Source organism: Schistocerca nitens, chromosome 11 (genome assembly GCF_023898315.1).
Source record: "Schistocerca nitens isolate TAMUIC-IGC-003100 chromosome 11, iqSchNite1.1, whole genome shotgun sequence".
NCBI lineage: Eukaryota > Metazoa > Arthropoda > Insecta > Orthoptera > Acrididae > Schistocerca > Schistocerca nitens.
Genome location: NC_064624.1, coordinates 173107682 through 173127273, shown reverse-complemented (window position 1 = coordinate 173127273; position 19592 = coordinate 173107682). Strand labels below are relative to the sequence as shown.

The following is a 19592-nucleotide window of genomic DNA, read 5'->3' as shown; positions in this document are numbered from 1 at the left end:
GTAATTTCACCTGAAAAAATGTTTACCAGAACAACTTTTGAAACAGTTTTAAGATATGGAAAAATCCCACACGAGACTGTAAGCAGTGTAAATAGGATATTATCAATACCACAAAAAGCACCAACATTAAGTTCAAGAGAAACACTGCAGTCTGCTAGAATGTAAAGATACTATTCCAACATTATAATCTCGTATAACAACGGGGCCTCGAAAAATTTAGAACAGTGGGATAGCAAAAATATATTCATTTATTTATCGTCTATTACTAATTACATTCGAGAAACAGAGATTGCGGGGAAGGAACTAGAGCACTACGGGAAATCACTGACTGCACGCAAGTAGTTCTCGCCCGTTGAGCGAAAGTGTGCTGAGGTGGGGCAGGTCCGCGGTGAGGTCCCTCAGCACCGACTCCCCCAGCCGGCACTTCCCCAGCCGGAGCGTCCGCAGCCGCACGAGCCCGTGCAGCTCTGAGAAGTCCTCCACGTCCAACGCGGCACAGTCGGCGACGACCAGCTCTTCGAGGCGGGGGCCGAGCCCGCGCAGCAGCCACAGGTCGCGCAGCCCGCGGCTCTCGATACGCAGCACGCGCAGCGGGCCCAGGGCACAGAGCTCGCGCAGCCGCTGCTGCGACAGCCTCTTGCAGTGCACGTTCAACACCTCCAGGGCCGGGCACGCCACACAGCCGTCCGCGCACACCTCCGAGTCCGCCTCGCCCTCCGTCTCCAACGCGTCCGACACGCTCGACCTCCCAGAGACCGACTCTCCGTCGGGGCCGAATTCGTCGCGTCGGTAGCACCGCTCCGAGGAGTGCACCATCTCGGCGTGACCGTAGCTCCGCAACGGGGAGCTGTAGTGCGGGCTGGTAGGGACGAAGGTGAAATACGGCCCCTTGCGAGGCTGGCGGTACTCCAGGTGCTGCTCCGCTACACAGATCCTCCTCAGGGTCCGCGTGTCTACGCACTCTATGTAACTGGAAATATTCTCCGCCACGAGCTCGCTCACCACCAGACTTTCGGTATCGAAGGACCGGAAGTACGGCTCCCACCGGTAGGGAGTGCCGACGTACAGGTGGACCGTCACTTCGGGCCAGGCGACGCGGATACCGTACTCGCTGTCGTAGAGCAGTCGCAGGCAACGGAGCCGGGGGAAGCCGCCGCTGAACGCGAGGAGCCTCTGCGTCGCACCCACGCTGCCACTGCTCCACTCCTTACGCCTCCACAGCTGCTCTTCCCGCTTCAACAGGATGTGCCACTTTGTGCACACGTGCGCACTCCGCGCCATGTCGTCAAGTGGCAGGTAGGAGAAGATTTCCAGTAGGACCTCGTCTGGCAGGTCGTTAATTCTCACGACCGGTGCCGGTCTCGATGCTGCCCACTCTGCAAAAACGAGAAGTGACGAGTGAGATGACAAAGTGATTCTTTGAGGATTCTGTTTTTACCGATTGAGGTACGGAACCCTAAAAACGTCGATGACATCCTCGAAAACTTATCTGTTCCTCCAAAATGTTTACTACTTACACAGAGAAATATAAAATTTTGACTGAGGATACCACAATCATTACTGGCAAAAATATTTCCTGCTGAATCTCTACAATTACAGAGATCAAAGACTTCACTACTGCCACTGAAAACAGTTGATCATGTAACATCAGGAGTTAACAGGAGGAAATTTATTGTCCTCTCATTTTTTTTTTAAAGATGTGAAAATTACCGAACTATCGGTTTAATAAGTCACAGCTGCAAAATACTAATGCGAATTATTTACAGACAAATGGAAAAGCTGATAGAAGCTGACCTCAGGAATGGTCAGTTTGGATTCCGTAGAAATACTGGAGCAGATGAGGCAATACTGACCCTACGACTTATCTTAGAAAATACATTAAGGAAAGGCAAACCCATGTTTCTAACATTTGTAGACTTAGAGAAAGCTTTTGATAATGTTGACTGGAATAATCTCTTTCAAATTCTGAACGTGGTAGGGGTAAAATGCAGGGAGCGAAAACCTATTTACAATTTGTACAGAAACCAGATGGCAGGTAAGAATCGAGGGGCATGAAAGGGAAGCAGTGGTTGGGAAGGGAGTGAGACACGGTTGTAGCCTCTCCCCGATGTTATTAAATCTGTATATTGAGCAAGCAATAAAGGAAACAAAAGAGTATAGATTTAAGTGTCAGGAAGTTGTTCCTGAAAGTATTTGTATGGAGTGTAGCCATGTACGGAAGTGAAACATAGACAATAAATAGTTTGGACAAGAAGAGAATAGAAGCTTTCGAAATGTGGTGCTACAGAAGAATGCTGAGGATTAGATGGGTAGATCACATAACTAATGAGGAGGTATTGAATAGAATTGGGGAGAAGAGGAGTTTGTGGCACAACTTGACTAGAAGAAGGGACCGGTTGGTAGGACATGTTCTGAGGCATCAAGGGATCACCAATTTAATATTGGAGGGCAGCGTGGAGGGTAAAAATCGTAGAGGGAGACCAAGAAATGAATACAGTAAGCAGATTAAGAAGGATGTAGGTTGCAGTATGTACTGCGAGATGAAGCAGCTTGCACAGGATAAGAGTAGCATGGAGAGCTGCATCAAACCAGTCTCCGGACTGAAGACGACGACGACAACAACAACAACAACAACAAATTTTTGCAGCAACATAGCTGTCACTCATATAATTTGAGTAGTGGCTGACAGGTCTAACTTAACAGTAGCAGAACAAACCTGGCTTCCTTACTCCTTTTGTAAACATAAACCGGCAGCGCCAATGTGATGACTGTGACTGCACAATTTGCCTTATTGGTTTCACACTGTACATGCAGGGAGAACTTATGTTTCAGGGTGTGAGGGTACAAACTAAATTCAGTAATTTTCCCCTATAAATCAGAGGTGCGAGGTTTCCTGTACCTTCATCATCTTACATAAACAAGTGATAATGCAGTTTATTGATAAATGTACGGAAGCACAGGTCCACATTTTTCATATGTTATGTATTAGCATGAAGTACTACCCAAAATATCAGAGAATTTTATTATACTAGTCGAACCAGTACGAGATTCCACAATTGTGTGTCTCAAAGTACGCATATCAATTACTGTGGCATGAAGTTGCAGGATCTTTGATGCGTGCAGTTGTGAGTTGTAGTGCTGTGTTTGAGGATGTATTTCAGTGCTTCCGCGGCTGAAACCACCACGTGCTGACAGGCATTTGGTGAGAGTGCACCGAGTCGAGCAAGAATATCCGAGCAAGGCCGAGAATCTGTGGAAGAGGACAAACATTCCGGTCAACCGTCGACACGTCAAACACCGGAAATGACAGTGAAAGTGTGTGAGATGCAATTCACGAAGATTGAAGGCAGACAATTCAGGATGTTTTGTAACAGACTCGGGCTGTCATACAAGTACATGTCAATGAGTTCTAGCGATGAACTGAACACGAGATGAATCTCGAGTGAAATCTGTCCCTCGCCTTCGCAGCATCGACCGACGAAACCTCGGGATTCAGAAATGCAGCGAGCTGCAACAAAGAGTTCGAGAGTGTCCGAAGTTATTATCAAGAGTCATAACATGCAACAAATCTTGGGTCTACAGTTATGACCCTGAAACAAAGCAGCAGAGGTGGGGGGAATACTGAGACAATAGTGAGAGAAAAAAAAATTAAAGACGTAGCCTTATGCAACTTCTATCAATTTCCAAAGATGAAAATTGTGTTTCGACTTGACCGAAGACATCCAAGTGGAATTGCAACAGGTCCTGAACATCCTTCACTGTACAGACTTCAAGGAGTGCTTCCAAAAAAGGGAACAATGCTGGGATTGTTGCATACATGCCCAAAGTGAATACTCGGGAGGTGATGGAGGACCTTACGATGTAATTATAGTTTTCTGATTTTTACAATGAAATTCTTTGATATTTTGGGTAGCACCTCCTATATATGGTTGCAATATTTGTTTGAGATGCTCCTTGGGCGGTGCGCACTGTCATTCCAGTATATAATAATAATCATAATAATAATAACCCAAACCTAGGAGAATTTCAACTGGATCACGTAGCCATATCTAAAAGGGATATCAAGGAAATTATGAATGTTAAAATAGTCAGAAATGGGGAATTCGACTCAGATCATTATCTCTCTAAGATTAAAATAAAATTTCTCCCATCTAAAACAAAAAAGGTGACCAAGAAAGTGATCAGATACAACACCACTACAGCTAATATTACAAAAGAAAATATAGAAACATTTAGAGAAGAAATTGAGACAATTGGCGTGAACTCCAGGTGCAAATAACTCAAGCAGCAGAGAAAACTTTAGAATTGGCTAAGAATAAAAAGACATGGTGGAATGAGGAGTGTGAAGAAGCACTAATACAAAGTGCTCAAAAAAGGAATCCGGAAAATCAAAAGAAACTTTGAAAATTCTCAGCTTATTGAAATAGAAGAAAATTTCACCAAAAATAATACTAGAAATTTTCACCAAACTTTTAAACACATAATTAAAGGGTATTAGGCACCAAGTATTTCTTTCAAAGATGAAAATGGCAAAATGGGATTAAATAACAAAGAAAATTGTGAAATTTTAGCAAAATTTTTTGAAAAGCTGTTAAACTGACCAGTTCCAACAGATAAATTAGAGTTTCCAGTGACACCTAAAAAATCTAGAGGAAGAGAGTTAGAAATTCAGGAAGTCATCAAAACACTCAAAACAATAAAGCAAACGGTGAAGACTGCATTACAGCAGAACTACTGAAGTGGTCAGAACCAAAAATCATAAAGGACCTAAAACTGCTTCTTGAGAACACTTGGAAAACTGAAAAGTTTCCTGTTGAATAGAAAACAGCATTTATCCCACGCTATATAAAAAGGGAGACAAACAAAATGTCAATAATTACAGAGGAGAGTCACTTCTGCCAGTGGCAAACAAAATATTATCAAAAATTCTCCTGAACAGAGTGGTAGATACTTTAGACAAACAACTGGGAGAATATCAAGGTGGTTTCTGAAAGGGAAGATCCTGTGCAGAACAATTTTTTAACTTAAAGTCAATAATTCGGCATAAAATGTTAACCAGCAAACCAATAATAGTGTCATTTATTGATTTCAAGAAAGCATTTGATTGTATCAACAGAGAAACAATAGATAAGGTCATTAGAGAATTTGGTGTTAAATCAAAATTAGCAAATATAATTCGTGGAGCACTAACAGATACAATATCTAAAGTCAAATTTATAGGAGAAGTATCTCAGCCATTTGAAATAAGAATGGATGTTAGACAAGGTGATGGTTTATCACCTATATTGTTTAATTGTGTTCTAGAAAAAAATTGTAAGGATTTGGAATTCGGAGCTAAAAAATCACAAAATTGAACCAATAACTCTGGGAAGAAAAACAAATGGAATCAAGGTAAAATGCTTGGCTTTTGCGGATGATTTTTCAATCATTTCAGAAAACCTGAAAAACAGTTCTTCAGATAAACTTTCTGGCAAAAATAGCAAACAGAACTGGTCTCAAAATTTCAGCTGAAAAAACAAAATTCTTGACAAATATAAAAAATGCACCAAAATTCATAGAAACACAAATAGGTAAAATAGAGTGAGTAAATAAATTTAAATATCTTGGAGAGACTACACAACAGAATGGACTAGAAAAATCTGCAATGGATGTAAGAATTAACAAAATGGAAAGAGCATACAGTTTGATCAAAGATATTTACAACAAGAAATGCATATCTAGAAAAACAAAACTAAAACACTACACCACAGTGGTACGACCAGAATGTTTATACGGATCTGAATGCCTAACGGTGAACTATAAGATGGACAGACTACAGGTACTGGAAAGAAGGATTATCATAAAAATAATGGGTGCAAAAAAAACTGCAGATGGTTGGAAAATAAGCAGCAATGAGGAGATCTACAAAAATATAGAGAAAATATCTGACGTAATGGCCAAACGAAGATTAACCTTTTCGGACACCTCTACCGAATGGATGGAAATAGACTATCAAAACAAATACTCCAAATTAATGATATGAATATAATAGAGGGAAAAATATATCTAAAAACAAAGATGATGAGACATACCAAACAAAAGCGCTGGCAGGTCGATAGACACACAAACATACACACAAAATTTAAGCTTTCGCAACAAACGGTTGCTTCATCAGGAAAGAGGGAAGGAGAGGGAAAGACGAAAGGATGTTGTTTTTAAGAGAGAGGGTAAGGAGTCATTCCTTTTTTTTGGGGGGTGTTGTGAGGGTGACATGGTATTAGAAGGTGGAAAGTGTAACATGAGGCTGAAATGAAAATGAAAATAAAAATAAAAATATATGGGGAGAGAGAAAGGTGAACTAGAAAGCAATTGGAGATCTGGTGTGAAAAAAGGCGAAAAAGTGTTGGTTAGAGCTGGGCTATGTTGATCCTGTGGTGAACTTGGGTTGGTAGACAACGATGTGCATAAAGATTAGGTGGTTGTGTTGCCGCCAAAACACGTTAAAGGGTGGAGAAATTCTGGAAAATTTCGAAAAAAACTACGTGTAAATGTATTAAAGGGAGTGATTTTGTGGTGGCAGATTATGAAAATGAGGCTAACAATTGTCTGACGAAGAAATAATGGCGTTAAAACCTGTGGGAAGCGGCTAAAAATGATCAGTGATGTGAGAAAAACAGAAATGGAAATAAAGCAAAAGTTATTAGAACTAGCCGAAATGGTTGTTTAATAGGTGAAAGGAACTGTTTGTGAACTAGAAACGGTGGATTTTATAGCAGCGGTAGTGTTGAAAGCGGACTTTTTTTTCTTTTTTTTCTTTTTTTTTTTTTGGGGGGTTACGTATTATTGAGTATATATCGGTGGGATAAAACTGTATAGTAGATTACGGTAAAAAGGAGAAGGTGAATACAAAGTGAAACTACTGGCAAAAAACAGAAAGAGAAAATAAGACGACAGAAAAGATTTCGAAATGCAACAGTGACAATAACAAACGTAATTGTTGGGTTCAAATTAATGATATGAATATAATAGAGGGAAACATTCCACGTGGGAAAAATATATCTAAAAACAAAGATGATGAGACTTACCAAACAAAAGCGCTGGCAGGTCGATAGACACACAAACAAACACAAACATACACACAAAATTCAAGCTTTCGCAACAAATGGTTGCTTCATCAGGAAAGAGGGAAAGACGAAAGGATGTGGGTTTTAAGGGAGAGGGTAAGGAGTCTACCCTTTTGTAAAAGCCAGTCATAGCTCACGTCACGTGATCTCGCCAGCCGATGACAGCGGATATTCAGAGCATAGGACACGTGATATAGTCAGCCAACACCAACATCACTGTTAAGTAGTGTGAACACACAAACAGGAAAAGTTAATAGTTTAAATTAATATACATAGTCTTGCTACAAGAAAAGCAGAGCTTCCACATATATTTGTCTCAAATATTACTAAGCTACAAGAGATGCTAAGCTTTCACATATAATGTTGATCTGTTTTGCGCGTGTGACACTAAGATAAATCACACAAATATGCCAGAAAAGTTTTAATACCGACATAAATTCTGATCTTCTGAGCTAGAAATTCTTCTAAATGGCTCATCATCAAAGAATTGATTTTTAAATGAGAACAAATGCTCTGTGATTTAAGAAATTCATTGCACATTCTTGCACATAGTTCATCTCGTGTAAAAGGAAATTTACTTTGAAAATAATGCTTTTCAAACCACAATTCGCTATACTTTCCCCACGATCCGTTAGAAACAGATTCGTTTCAGCAGTTGCCAGAGAGCACCAGATAAGAGGCATCACTGCACTTGCGCAGCTACGGTGACATAGGAAGCCTGTATGTCTGTACGTGTGAAACATTAAAAGATCTTACCATGTCGTATAAGAAACAAGAGCATCGGAATTTCACAAACCATACTAAAATGCATAAGTCACCTTAAAGTGCACATTCATATGTCCAGATTCCCAATGAAGTAGGCCTCAACCTGATATTAAGCTTTTCTGTGTGGCTTTTGGGATGTCAATTTTCTCGAAGTACCAGTACTGTATTATCTCACGTTCGGTTCTCTATTACTGCATAATGCCATACGTGCCAGAAGTCGAAAACGTGCACTCGAAGTAACGCAAACAGTTGAAACTAGCCAGTAGTGTGGAATTAAACACTTCGGTTCACATAAATTTACTGCCTCAGCAGAAACGATTAATCTGTTTAGGGTATACATCTCTTGGTCTCCCTCTACGATTTTTACCCTCCACTCTGCCATCCAGTACTAAATTGGTGGTCCCTTCATGCCTCAGAATATGCTCTACTAACCGATCCCTTCTTCTAGTCAAGTTGTGCCACAAATTTCTCTCCAATTCTATTCAATACCTCCTCATTAGTTATGTGATCTACCCATCTAATCTGCAGCATTCTTCTGTAGCACAACATTTCGAAAGCTTCTATTCTCTTCTCGTCCAAACTATTTATCGTCCATGTTTCACTTCCATACATGGCTACACTCGATACAAATACTTTCAGAAACGACTTCCTGGCACTTAAATCTATATTCGATGTTAACAAATTTCTCTCCTTCAGAAACACTTTCCTTGCCATTGCCAGTCTACATTTTATAACCTCTCTACTTCGACCATCATCAGTTATTTTGCTCCCCAAATAGTAAAACTCCTTTACCACTTTAAGTGTCTCATTTCCTAATCTAATTCCCTCAGCATCACCCGACTTAATTCGACTACATTACATTATTGTCGTTTTGCTTTTGTTGATGTTCATCTTATATCCTCCTTTCAAGACACTGTCCATTCCGTTCAACTGCTCTTCCAAGTCCTTTGCTGTCTCTGACAGAATTTCAATGTCATCGGCGAACCTCAAAGTTTTTGTTTCTTCTCCATGGATTTTAATACCTACTCCGAACTTTTCGTTCGTTTCCTTTACTGCTTGCTCAATATACAGATTGAATAGCATCGGGGAGAGGCTACAACCCTGTCTCACTCCCTTCCCAACCACTGCTTCCCTTTCGTGCCCCTCGATTCTTATCACTGCCATCTGGTTTCTGTACAAATTGTAAATATCCTTTCGCTCCCTGTATTTTACCCCTGCCACCTTCAGAATTTGAAAGAGAGTATTCCAATCAACATTGTCAAAAGCTTTCTCTAAGTCTACAAATGCTAGAAACGTAGCTTTGCCTTTCCTTAATCTTTCTTCTAAGGTAAGTCGTAGGGTCAGTATTGCCTCACGTGTTCCAATATTCCTACGGAATCCAAACTGATCTTCCCCGAGGTCGGCTTCTATCAGTTTTTCCAGTCGTCTGTAACCTAAAACAATGGAAAATTCCTGGAATTCTAAAAAATTCCCAAGTTTTTCCCAGTTTTCTCCCGCACGAAAAAATTCCCGGGTTTTTCCTGTATCTCCCAGTTGTCCCGGGTCGAATACACCTCGCACGTGGGATACGGTGGGACTGGAAGTGCCTCATGTGAGCTGTCAACCACACATTCGTACAGAACTACACGAACAGAAAAGCAAACAGCGTAACATATTGCAGGACAGCATTCGCCACCTTTACGATCGGCCGGATGCCAGAGTCGGTGCCCGCATCGCCACTCGTGTGCGGTCGGTCGGCTAATCGGGTCGATCGGCTGGTAGGGGGAGGGGACCGAACGGCGAGGTCGTCGATGCCACGACGTAAGGTGGCAGAAACCGAGGGAGGAACTACGCGAGCATCACAGTCCAGTCGAGGGGGAAGGGGAAACAGGAAAATGGAGAGATAAAAGGAGTGTCGGGTCAGAAGGAAGAACAAAAAACGAGATGGCGTCGGGCGGAAACGGCCCCAGATGCTAAATGCTCTGGGGCACCGCCACTGCCACTGAGCCTTCCCGACTCCCGCACAACACCACGATCGTGACGGGAGGCAGCACCGGGGGAAGAAGATACGACAAAAGGAAAAAATAAAATGGCAAAAACGACCAAACAGAACATAGGGAAAAGGGGGGAACACGGCCAGTGTGTAGCCATCCGTAGAGGCCTCCACAACCGACACGAGAGCTAACTGAGGGACTCCAATTTCAGAGCAAAATTCTAGTATATTTACTATTAAAAACAGTCTTGATCACAATTTATTTATTAAGGTGACCGGTTTTGACCACTACTGTGGTCATCTTCAGACCTACAAGTCGTATACAAAGCTTTAATTAGAGGGCTACATACATTAAAGAAAATACGTAAAGTTATAAAGCTATAAAACGATGAATTACCGTTGAGTAGGAACCTCTTTCTGCTGGAGAATCACTATTGGAGAAACCAGTGCACATATATTGGAGGCTCCGCCCACTTCTGACGGCATGATGTCATTACTAACCAATGAGGTGTAAGTCGAATAACAATGTAAAACTTCTTAGTTAAAACAACATTGCCAAGAAATAAAAATAAACACACACTAAACTTAGCTTATTAAACAGCTATTGTCAATTAAGAAGTGTTAAAAATATTTAAATATGTACGATAAATGAACTTCGGTTTGACAGTACATGGGTTGCCCTCTCAAGGCCTGTTAGTGAACCATTTGGAGCCACTGGTTGCCACGGTGAAATTGGACGCCGTTCCAAAGATGAGTCAAAACCGGTCACCTTAATAAATAAATCATGATCAAGACTGTTTTTAATAGTAAATATTTGTAACACATCGATCACTGTCACTCTCATAATGTATTCAAAAGTAAAAAATTCTAGTACTTAAGCCTGGGAGGAAAAACTAATTTCACATAGAAAGCTGAGTACACACATAACCATTCGAGGGTCATCTGTTAACATATGGGACAATGTGGGAGGGCGTATTAAGTGCGAAGAGCCAAAAGCCGGGGGCAGTACAGATAAATATGGATCACTGTGAGGGGGGGGGGGGGGGGGAGTGGTGCGCTTAACTACAAAAGATGGGGCAGTGAATTGCAGAGTAAAAAACTGTGGGTCAACGGTCAACTTAGTACGGCAGATATGAAGATGGTAGATTCCCACTGGGAGAGGCGGAGGGAAGAAGAACACACAGTCGGAGTCTCCTCGATTGCACGAAGTTTATTAGACAGTGGGATAGCCTCCTCCCATGGCAGGCAAGAGACGGTGTTCTGTACCAACAGGAGACACGAAGGCATATCCCACACGGTCGGCAGATTTAGAGCCGCCGGTGCAAAAACTGGTAGCGTACTGAAACTCCTGTAAGAGTGGGCAGATAAAGTAACAGGACACCATCGGAGGGATGGGAGCTTTCGGGCAGCAGAAGAGATCCGTCCGAATCTGTGGCAGAGGAACTAACCGAGTGCAGGTGGTGGGGAGAGAATGTGACGAAGATAACAAAGAGGAGAGGTGGCATCGTGACGGAGAGAAGCGAGGCAGTGGATGGAAGACTGCCCGAAGCCACGAAAATAATAGAATAGGAACGGTGAGCAGGGGAAGAGCGAACATTGATGCCATAGGAAACCGGGAGCTAGGAACACTGAATTTTGTATCTACAGAGATACTCTGAAAATCACATTTAAGTGCCTGACAGAGGGTTCATCGAACATAGCGATTACTAAATGATCCTGTAACAAAGCGCACTGCTCTCCGTTGGATCTTCTCTATCTCTTCTATCGACCCTATCTGGCACAGATCCCACACCGGTGAGCAATAATCGAGCAGTGTACTGTAACCTACTTCCTTTGTTTTCGGATTGCATTTCTTTAGGATCCTTCCAATGAATCTCAGTCTGGCATTTGCTTTACCGACGATCAACTTTATATGATCATCCCATTTTAAATAACTCCTAATGCGTACTCCCAGATAATTTATGGAATTAACTGCTTCCAGTTGCTGACCTGCTATTCTGTAGCTAAATGATAAAGGATCTCTTTCTATGTATTCACAGCACATTACACTTGTCTAAATTGAGATTCAATTGCCATTCCCAGCACCATGCGTCAATTTGTTGCAGATTCTCCAGCATTTCAGTACAATTTTCCATTGTTACAACCTCTCGATATACTACAGCATCATCCGCAAATAGCCTCAGTGAACTTTCGATGTTATCCAGAAGGTCATTTATGTGTATTGTGAATAGCAACGGGCCTACAACACTCCCCTGCAGCACACCTGAAATCACTCTTACTTCGGAAGACATCTCTCCATTGAGAATGACACGCTGCGTTCTGTTATCTAGGAACTCTTCAATCCAATCACACAATTGGTCTGATAGTCCATATGCTATTACTTTGTCCATTAAACGACTGTGGGGAACTGTATCGAACGCCTTGCGGAAGTCAAGAAACACGGCATCTACCTGGGAACCCGTGTCTATGGCCCTCTGAGTCTCGTGGATGAATAGTGCAAGCTGGGTTTCACACGACCGTCTTTTTCGAAACCCATGTTGATTCCTACACAGTAGATTTTTAGTCTCCAGAAAAGTCATTATACTCGAACATAATACGTGTTTCAAAATTCTACAACTGATCGACGTTAGAGATATAGGTCTATAGTTCTGCACATCTGTTCGACGTCCCTTCTTGAAAACGGAGATGACTGTGCCCTTTTCCAATCCTTTGGAACACTACGCTCTTCTAGAGACCTACGGTACAACGCTGCAAGAAAGGGAGCAAGTTCCTTGCCGTACTCTGTGTAAAATCGAACAGGTATCCCATCAGGTCCAGCGGCTCGTAACCCGAGCACCAAAAACACCTCACAGATGACGCGATATACGGCTTCATGCCACACCGATAACACGTAGCCTCTACCTTCTTTGGGAGGACATCTCCCTCAAATGCCAGAATAAAGGTGTCGGTATTGAGGAGAGTGTCCTTACGATCTTTCTGAACGTACCGAACAAACTTAACATCCTGTCGGCCCAGAGTGGCCCGGAGCTCCTCGTCAGATGGAAGGACGAGGTCCGTACGAAAAATGAACCCCTTAGTCACATAAAAGGGCCGGTTAGGAATAACTGACACCAGGGTGTCGCCAAGACTGTCACGAGCACAAAGGGCTGCAGATCGGGCAGCAGTAGACGTTTTGATCGACAGCAAATCCGACCGGCATTCTGCCGAGAGACTCCGTATCGACAACCTCGTTTTCAATAGTTTTCACTAAAAATAGCAGCTCGGTGATAGTGAATGGGTCCCCACCTGTCCTAATACAGACCCGGTAGAGGGGAAAGTGTTTCATCCTGAGGCAGTGAGCCCGGCCCTCTTCCCACGATGTAGCCAGGGAAGGGAACACTGCTGGGTCATAAGAAGCAGCTATAAATGATCCACTGCCAACCTAAGAGACGGCTGTAGAGGAAGAGGCAGATTTTTGGAGCTTAATGCTTTTCATACTGTAATGGTCGCCTAGTTGTAGATATTGCTATAATCACACTATTTCACTCCCATTTACACAGCTTATTAGCACTTGATGTTAGGTTGGCGCCATTAAAATGCATAGTGGTAATCGCTGCTGCTTGCTGGATCGCTGCTGTGTCTCGATGCTGACGCTGGCTCTAAATCTGGTTGTCTAGGGTTAAAAAGATGAGGTCCCATGTTTTTTATGTGCTTTGGATGATAAATAACGAGCGGAACCAACAAATATTTAAACTTCAAATATTTATTACTCTGGTGGCCATCTTAATTCCACTGTCCACGAAAGACAATGACACAACACAAAGTAATACTTCTTTTACATGTTCTTTGCATTGTTTATCTACCTCAAACAATAACACACAAACACACTTTACCAAAGTGACATTCCGACTGTGCTCTCAACCCTTCTTGCTGCTTGTATTTATAACCTTGTCAAAGAACTACTAAAAAGAGATATAGTTTATAAGTCACATGTACATCAGTTATCATAATTTGTGCAGAAAAGTTATTAATTTACATCGAGTGACATAATTTAACATGTTATTAAAATGACAGATTTGTTGACTTGACAGAATAATTCTTTGTTACAAAAAGGCCGTTTTTTAGAAGTTTGTCAATTGGCTTCTCTAATTTGCATAAATAAGTAAATAACATGAATTATTAAGGATTACATTGGTTTTCGTCTAAAATAGGATTGTTTACATGAATATTGAGTGAAAATGGTCCTAGTGAACAAATAGGTTTCACTGGGTGATTTTTATTTAAGGAGTTCCAAAATACGTAAGTTTGCCACTATTTTTCGTACTTCATATTAATTATTTAAGATGAACTTTGTGTTTTTACATGATGACATTTGCTGTATCAGTGATCAAGTGATATTAACTTTTGTGTGGGTCAGTTATTCAGTATAATTTAATGGGTTGACTGTTTATGGAGACATGTTATGCAATCACTGTTAACATACACAATAACTTTTCTATAATCATAAATACTCATTAAACTGGTTGAATTTGGAGGCTGTCACATACTTTGGTAAAGTAAAGCCTTTAATAGGTTCCGTTACAATACACAAAGCACCCTCCCAATAGCACCCACTCCTATCAGGGGCTCTCCCTGCGGACACTGCCCAGCCACGACGAGGACTGTCGGGCGCAGTGCTATTTCCGGGAGCTCTGATGCTCTGGAATGATGGGCAACCACTCCTAGACACGCACAGAGACGCAACAGCTCAGGTATCTTAAGTGTGATCCCTGTGTTGTCAGGAGGCTCACCCACACGGGTACATAAACCCACCACACGGACTGACTACACGTGCCAGTGACCTAGCAGAGCGGAGGTGGGTTATGCCACGGAATGGTATCCGCTCTGTAGATGCCAGGGAGGCAGCTCTTCCACAAATGCCTCACACTATGCAGTGAAAATTTAGAAGTGGAGGTCAAATCCCAAAGGGGGACCAAAAAGACCAAAAAAGAAAGATGAAAAAGAAAAGGCAAGGGGAACAAACCCGGAACGAGTACAAGAAACCAGGCGGTAGCCACGTTCTCATAAATAGGAACATCGAGAGAGGGGAAGGAGGGGGCAGAGGGGAAGGAGGGGGCAGAGGAGGAGCAGCGAGAGAGGGGGGGAGAAGGAGGGGCAGGGGAAGGAAGTGCAGCCCTTTCTAACAATACCACCACTAGCAAAGTAAGTTAGAAATCAGATTAATAATGTTGCTCTCGCAGCATATATTCGCTATATCGGGCAACAACAAAGTTATTGACTGTGGATGGTATCGTCAGAATGGAAATAATGAAGCCACTGTATAAAAGTCATTAATTTTGAAACTTATCTTGAATGGATTCCCACGTAGATTTCGTCGAAGTTGTTAGGGCTCATCTTGTTGATTCTAAGGTGATTCCACTTTGACTGTTAGAGGGCCAGATCAGTATTTTAGCAATATCTGAAGACCTAACAAATGCGTTTTTCAGGAAATTCTGAATGATCAAACAATCCCAGATCAGAACAATGGTATGGTAGAAATAATTTTTGACTTGGTGTTCACGACCCACATTTTTATTAAACTTCTTGTAAATTCACATATACTTCTTCTTAATTGTCACATCATCAAGAAAACAGTTTTGTATCAATCTTCATATATTTAATTTCCACTTTAACCAAACACAAGACTTGACTGTTCTTTTACAAAGCGAAATAACAACTTAACTTCTGCAAAGTGAAACAAAGACTGCTCTGTGGGCATTCGCACCAAAACGGTTACAACTAAGTCAAAGATTATGACAGTCTCACAGAAATGAATACACACAAGAACCATATCACTGTAATATATCGATACATCAGAGTACCTATACATTAATAAAACCAAATGTGAATATTGTCACGAAAGTATATCTGTTACTTCGCAGAAAAGTAGTACGATATTACTGGTATCGAGAAATGGGGTTGGAGTGCTGTAATGGTCACGTAAATAAAGAACCATTACACCATGAAGGAAGAATGGGCAATAATAGCTTGCGACCCCATGTGTGCCACACACAAAATCACAAAAGAGCCCCGAGTCTGCTGGAGGGGGATGGGTGAAGGAAAGGGTGGGGAGGGGGGGGGGGGGGAGCATGGAGGCTACTACATCACATATCAATATGGGTATTTCAGCGTGGATCGATACTCGGTACCTCAGAAACACTTGCTACTGATCTGTAAATGTAAACATTTCATGTACTCCATATGCACTGTTGCAACAATAAATCTTGTCAGAACTGGAAACCTCTAAAACGGTGCGTTACCTTTTTCCTGGCAGTGTATATTTAATAATGGGTTTTTATTTCCGTTTCGTGTCAAGTGCACCAGTGACGTAGCATTCTAAAGGGAGACACCTCTGCCACGACAGCTGTATACATCGCGCCACATTACATGACAGGCAGCTATCTCGAGATACTTCAGTGTTGCAGACCTCCAACTCCACTGTGTTAATTAAAATAACCGAATGAGTAACATGTATAATGTAGTATATCACGTTGAAACTGATCTCTCCCTTGTCAGTCTCACTCGAGAACAGGTGCAGCACTTCGTTTTAAGCTAAATTTTTCTCTGTACGATCAAAGTTACTAAACTATCTGTCACTGAAAATATTTCCTTGTTGAACATTTTACAATTACGGTAAACTGATAATGTGGCCTGTCGTGTGATAGTGGATTCTTTGGAATAAGATGTTCCACTTTTATCCTCTTAGGCCGACCAAAGACATTCGTGGAAACTGAAAACTTTGTTCAATGTAGTTTGATAAGTGTGGAACATGCCACTGTGCAGAAGTTGTTCAGTTACATGTACAGATGAAATTTAGATGACGACAGCTGCGGACATCGACAGCCGATAAACTACTCCACCTGCCGGGACACAGCAGTTGTACTTTGGGTGTCACGGCTCGGAGCTGCCTCGGAAATCGGGGAGTGAAGGGGGCAACAGACAACGAAAATACCCAAACAGCTGAATATATGCAAGAGACCTGCTATTAGTGATCAATATCCAAGCATTAAACATTTGTGTTGTGACCTATTGAAAACTACACATTGCAAAAGATTGGTGTACTGCAAATCGTAATTATGGTGGTCAAGTGTTATGTTGCTGTTGTAAATACAGGAGAGTCCACGCAGAATTGCGTTATGTCATTCAGTTGCTGGCATAGATTAAAGCTCTCTTCTAGCATCCGCAAATCACAACAAGGTGAAGTGGAACGGTATGGCTCCGTGGCACTGCATAGCGGAACCATGAAATTTATGACGACTGAAAATCTGAAAGGTGAAGTTGATTAGTCTGGAATGTGACAGACTGTCCATGTAGTGGACATCATTGTACCTAAAATACTCAATACATTCCAGGCCATTCTTGCTGAAATACGTAACATTTCATGTCTGGACGGCATATGTTTACTTTGTTTCTTTGGGGGTGGGGGTGGAAGACACTGGCGGGGGGGGGGGGGGGGTGCAGGGTGGGAGGGGGCTCTTGTGTATGCCAAGGAAAGAGGTTTTCTCCACTCTGAAGATAAGGGGTCAGTCTCTCTGTGAAAGGGTAATTGTTGAAGCATACGAGGCCGGCTCCAGGTCAACAGATTTCCTCGTGACAGTCAGTATTTTCCAACGTTGCAGAGAAACTGCTGAAAGTCCTGTCAGGAGGCAACACTTCACCGAACTGCAGTTAAGTGCTAGTGGCAAATGGATAATGGAACAGTTCCCTTTCTGCTCCGATTATCATTGGCTAGAAATCTTAAAGTGTTAAATAATTTCGTGGAGGTTTCCAGGTGCTTGTGAAACCGAGGACTCAAGACTATTGTGTGCCCTCTCAGGCAGACGTCTTCCTTACAGTGTGTACTTCTGGAGTCTCAAGTTGATCATTTGTAATTAACTGATTTACTGAGACCAATATGGTAAGACTGTGATAATGCCTAGTGTGTTAACCCGGTTGTAGACACGTCTTTCTGCTCTGGCACCTTTCTGTTCTATTTAGTGGATGAGTCACACTTCCTTTAGATTCTGCCTACGAATCTCACTCTGATTCAAATGGCTCTGAGCACTCTGGGACTTCACATCTGAGGTCATCAGCCCCCTAGACTTAGAACTACTTAAACCTAACTAACCTAATGACATCACACACATCCACACCCGAGGCAGGATTCGAATCTGCGACCGTAGCAGCTGCATGGTTCTGGACTGAAGCGCCTAGAACTGCTCGGCCACAGCGGCTGGCCTCTCACTCTGGTATCTGCTTTTCCTGCTATTTATTTTGTGTGGTCATTTCACTTAAGGATGCTCCAGACAGATACTGCTAGATATTTTACAATAGTTATTGTTTCCAGCAATTTGTCATCAATAATACAGTTATGCAGTAGTGCATTTCTCCTATGTATGCACAATATGTTACATTCATTTAAGTTTAGTGTCAACTGCCATTCATCATTTCTCTGCAGGTCATTCTGCAAATCTTCAACAAAGCCCTGTGTGTGTATGTGTGTGTGTGTGTGTAAAAGGGGGGGGGGGGGAGAGGGGGGGGTGCTGCACCTTGCTGGAAAATTATCCATCGTTGATAACCTTCCAGCCGTGGGGCTTTGACAGTGCATGATTTCCTGTATGAAACATTTCCGTATCGGTGGACTGGAAGGAATGGTCCAACACCCTGGCCGCCCCGCTCTCTAGACGTTACGCCCCTTGACTTTTTTGTCTGGGGCTATATCAAGGACAGTCTTCGTCGCACCAGTTGCTGACATCAACGAACTGAAGGCTAGGATACAAGCTGCTGTGGGTACTGTGATAGAACACATGTTACGAAACACTCTTTTTTTAAGGGCGCACAACTACAGTGGTCATTAGCGCCCAAACTAAATTATGAATGCACTGCAAGGCACGATGTTAAAACAGCAACTAAAAAGTACAACACTGTGAAAGGCACATTAACAGGCAAGGGATCAAAAGAAAACAGCATAATCAAATGCCCTTAGACAGGTTTGTCAAGTGGATAAAACGAAGAACGCGAGCAGCTGCTCCTGGGTCATCCGCTAAAACGGCATCCAGAGTACATGGCAGGCCATGAAGAGGTCGTCCGAGCCATGGGGAGAGGTTTCGAGGCCCGAAGCTGACAAATGACCCTGCTAAAATCAGATTAAGGCACACAACAAGAAGCTGTCTGAGGTGCGAAACACCTGGTGGGAACTGGAATACCGCCTCGACATTCTCCGAGCTACCGAGGGAGCACATGTTGAGGTTTACTAACGTAAGTGGTCTTAAAAAAAAAAAACTAATAACGCTAACCTATGTAACGGCATCAAATGTAAATTATTATGTCAAACAGTTATTCTGTAAGACATTGTTATACTCAGGGCAAGACTTTGTGCTCACCCTGTATATCAAGTATTCCACCCATTATCAGTGGGGGTAGATCAGCACTAGTCACAATTTATTTTTACAAGCCTGCAGTCATTGCTTCCGTCAATGTAGGATTTGACTCTTTCCTCATCCCTGAAATCTCTCTTTCATAACGACATTTATGCAATGCAGTTGCGACTACCGAAAGATCGGTCCGCAATGCGTATCACTATTTGCACCGTCATATGTCAGTTACAGGTCTTGCAGGGAATCTTAGAAAATTCTGATCCTGCATAAAATCACTAATCAGGTTGAATGTCTCTATTCAGTCACCCACCAGTCAGTCAGTGTTCCTGCAGAAGAGAGCAAAAGGAAAGCTAAAGCTTTGAATTTTGCATTTAAAAA

General features: G+C 42.3%; 1 protein-coding gene across 2 annotated transcripts in view; it reads right to left on the bottom strand.

Annotated features, from left to right (window-relative positions):
* Nucleotides 1-230: 230 nt before the first annotated feature.
* Nucleotides 231-19592, bottom strand: part of LOC126213217 (uncharacterized) — a 37628-nt gene continuing 18266 nt past the window's right edge. For both annotated transcript variants that reach the window (XM_049940859.1, XM_049940858.1), the window contains exon 4: nucleotides 231-1376. In XM_049940859.1, coding sequence (XP_049796816.1) covers nucleotides 322-1376 — 1055 coding nt within the window. In that variant the 3' untranslated portion in view covers nucleotides 231-321. The remainder of the gene's footprint in view (nucleotides 1377-19592) is intronic.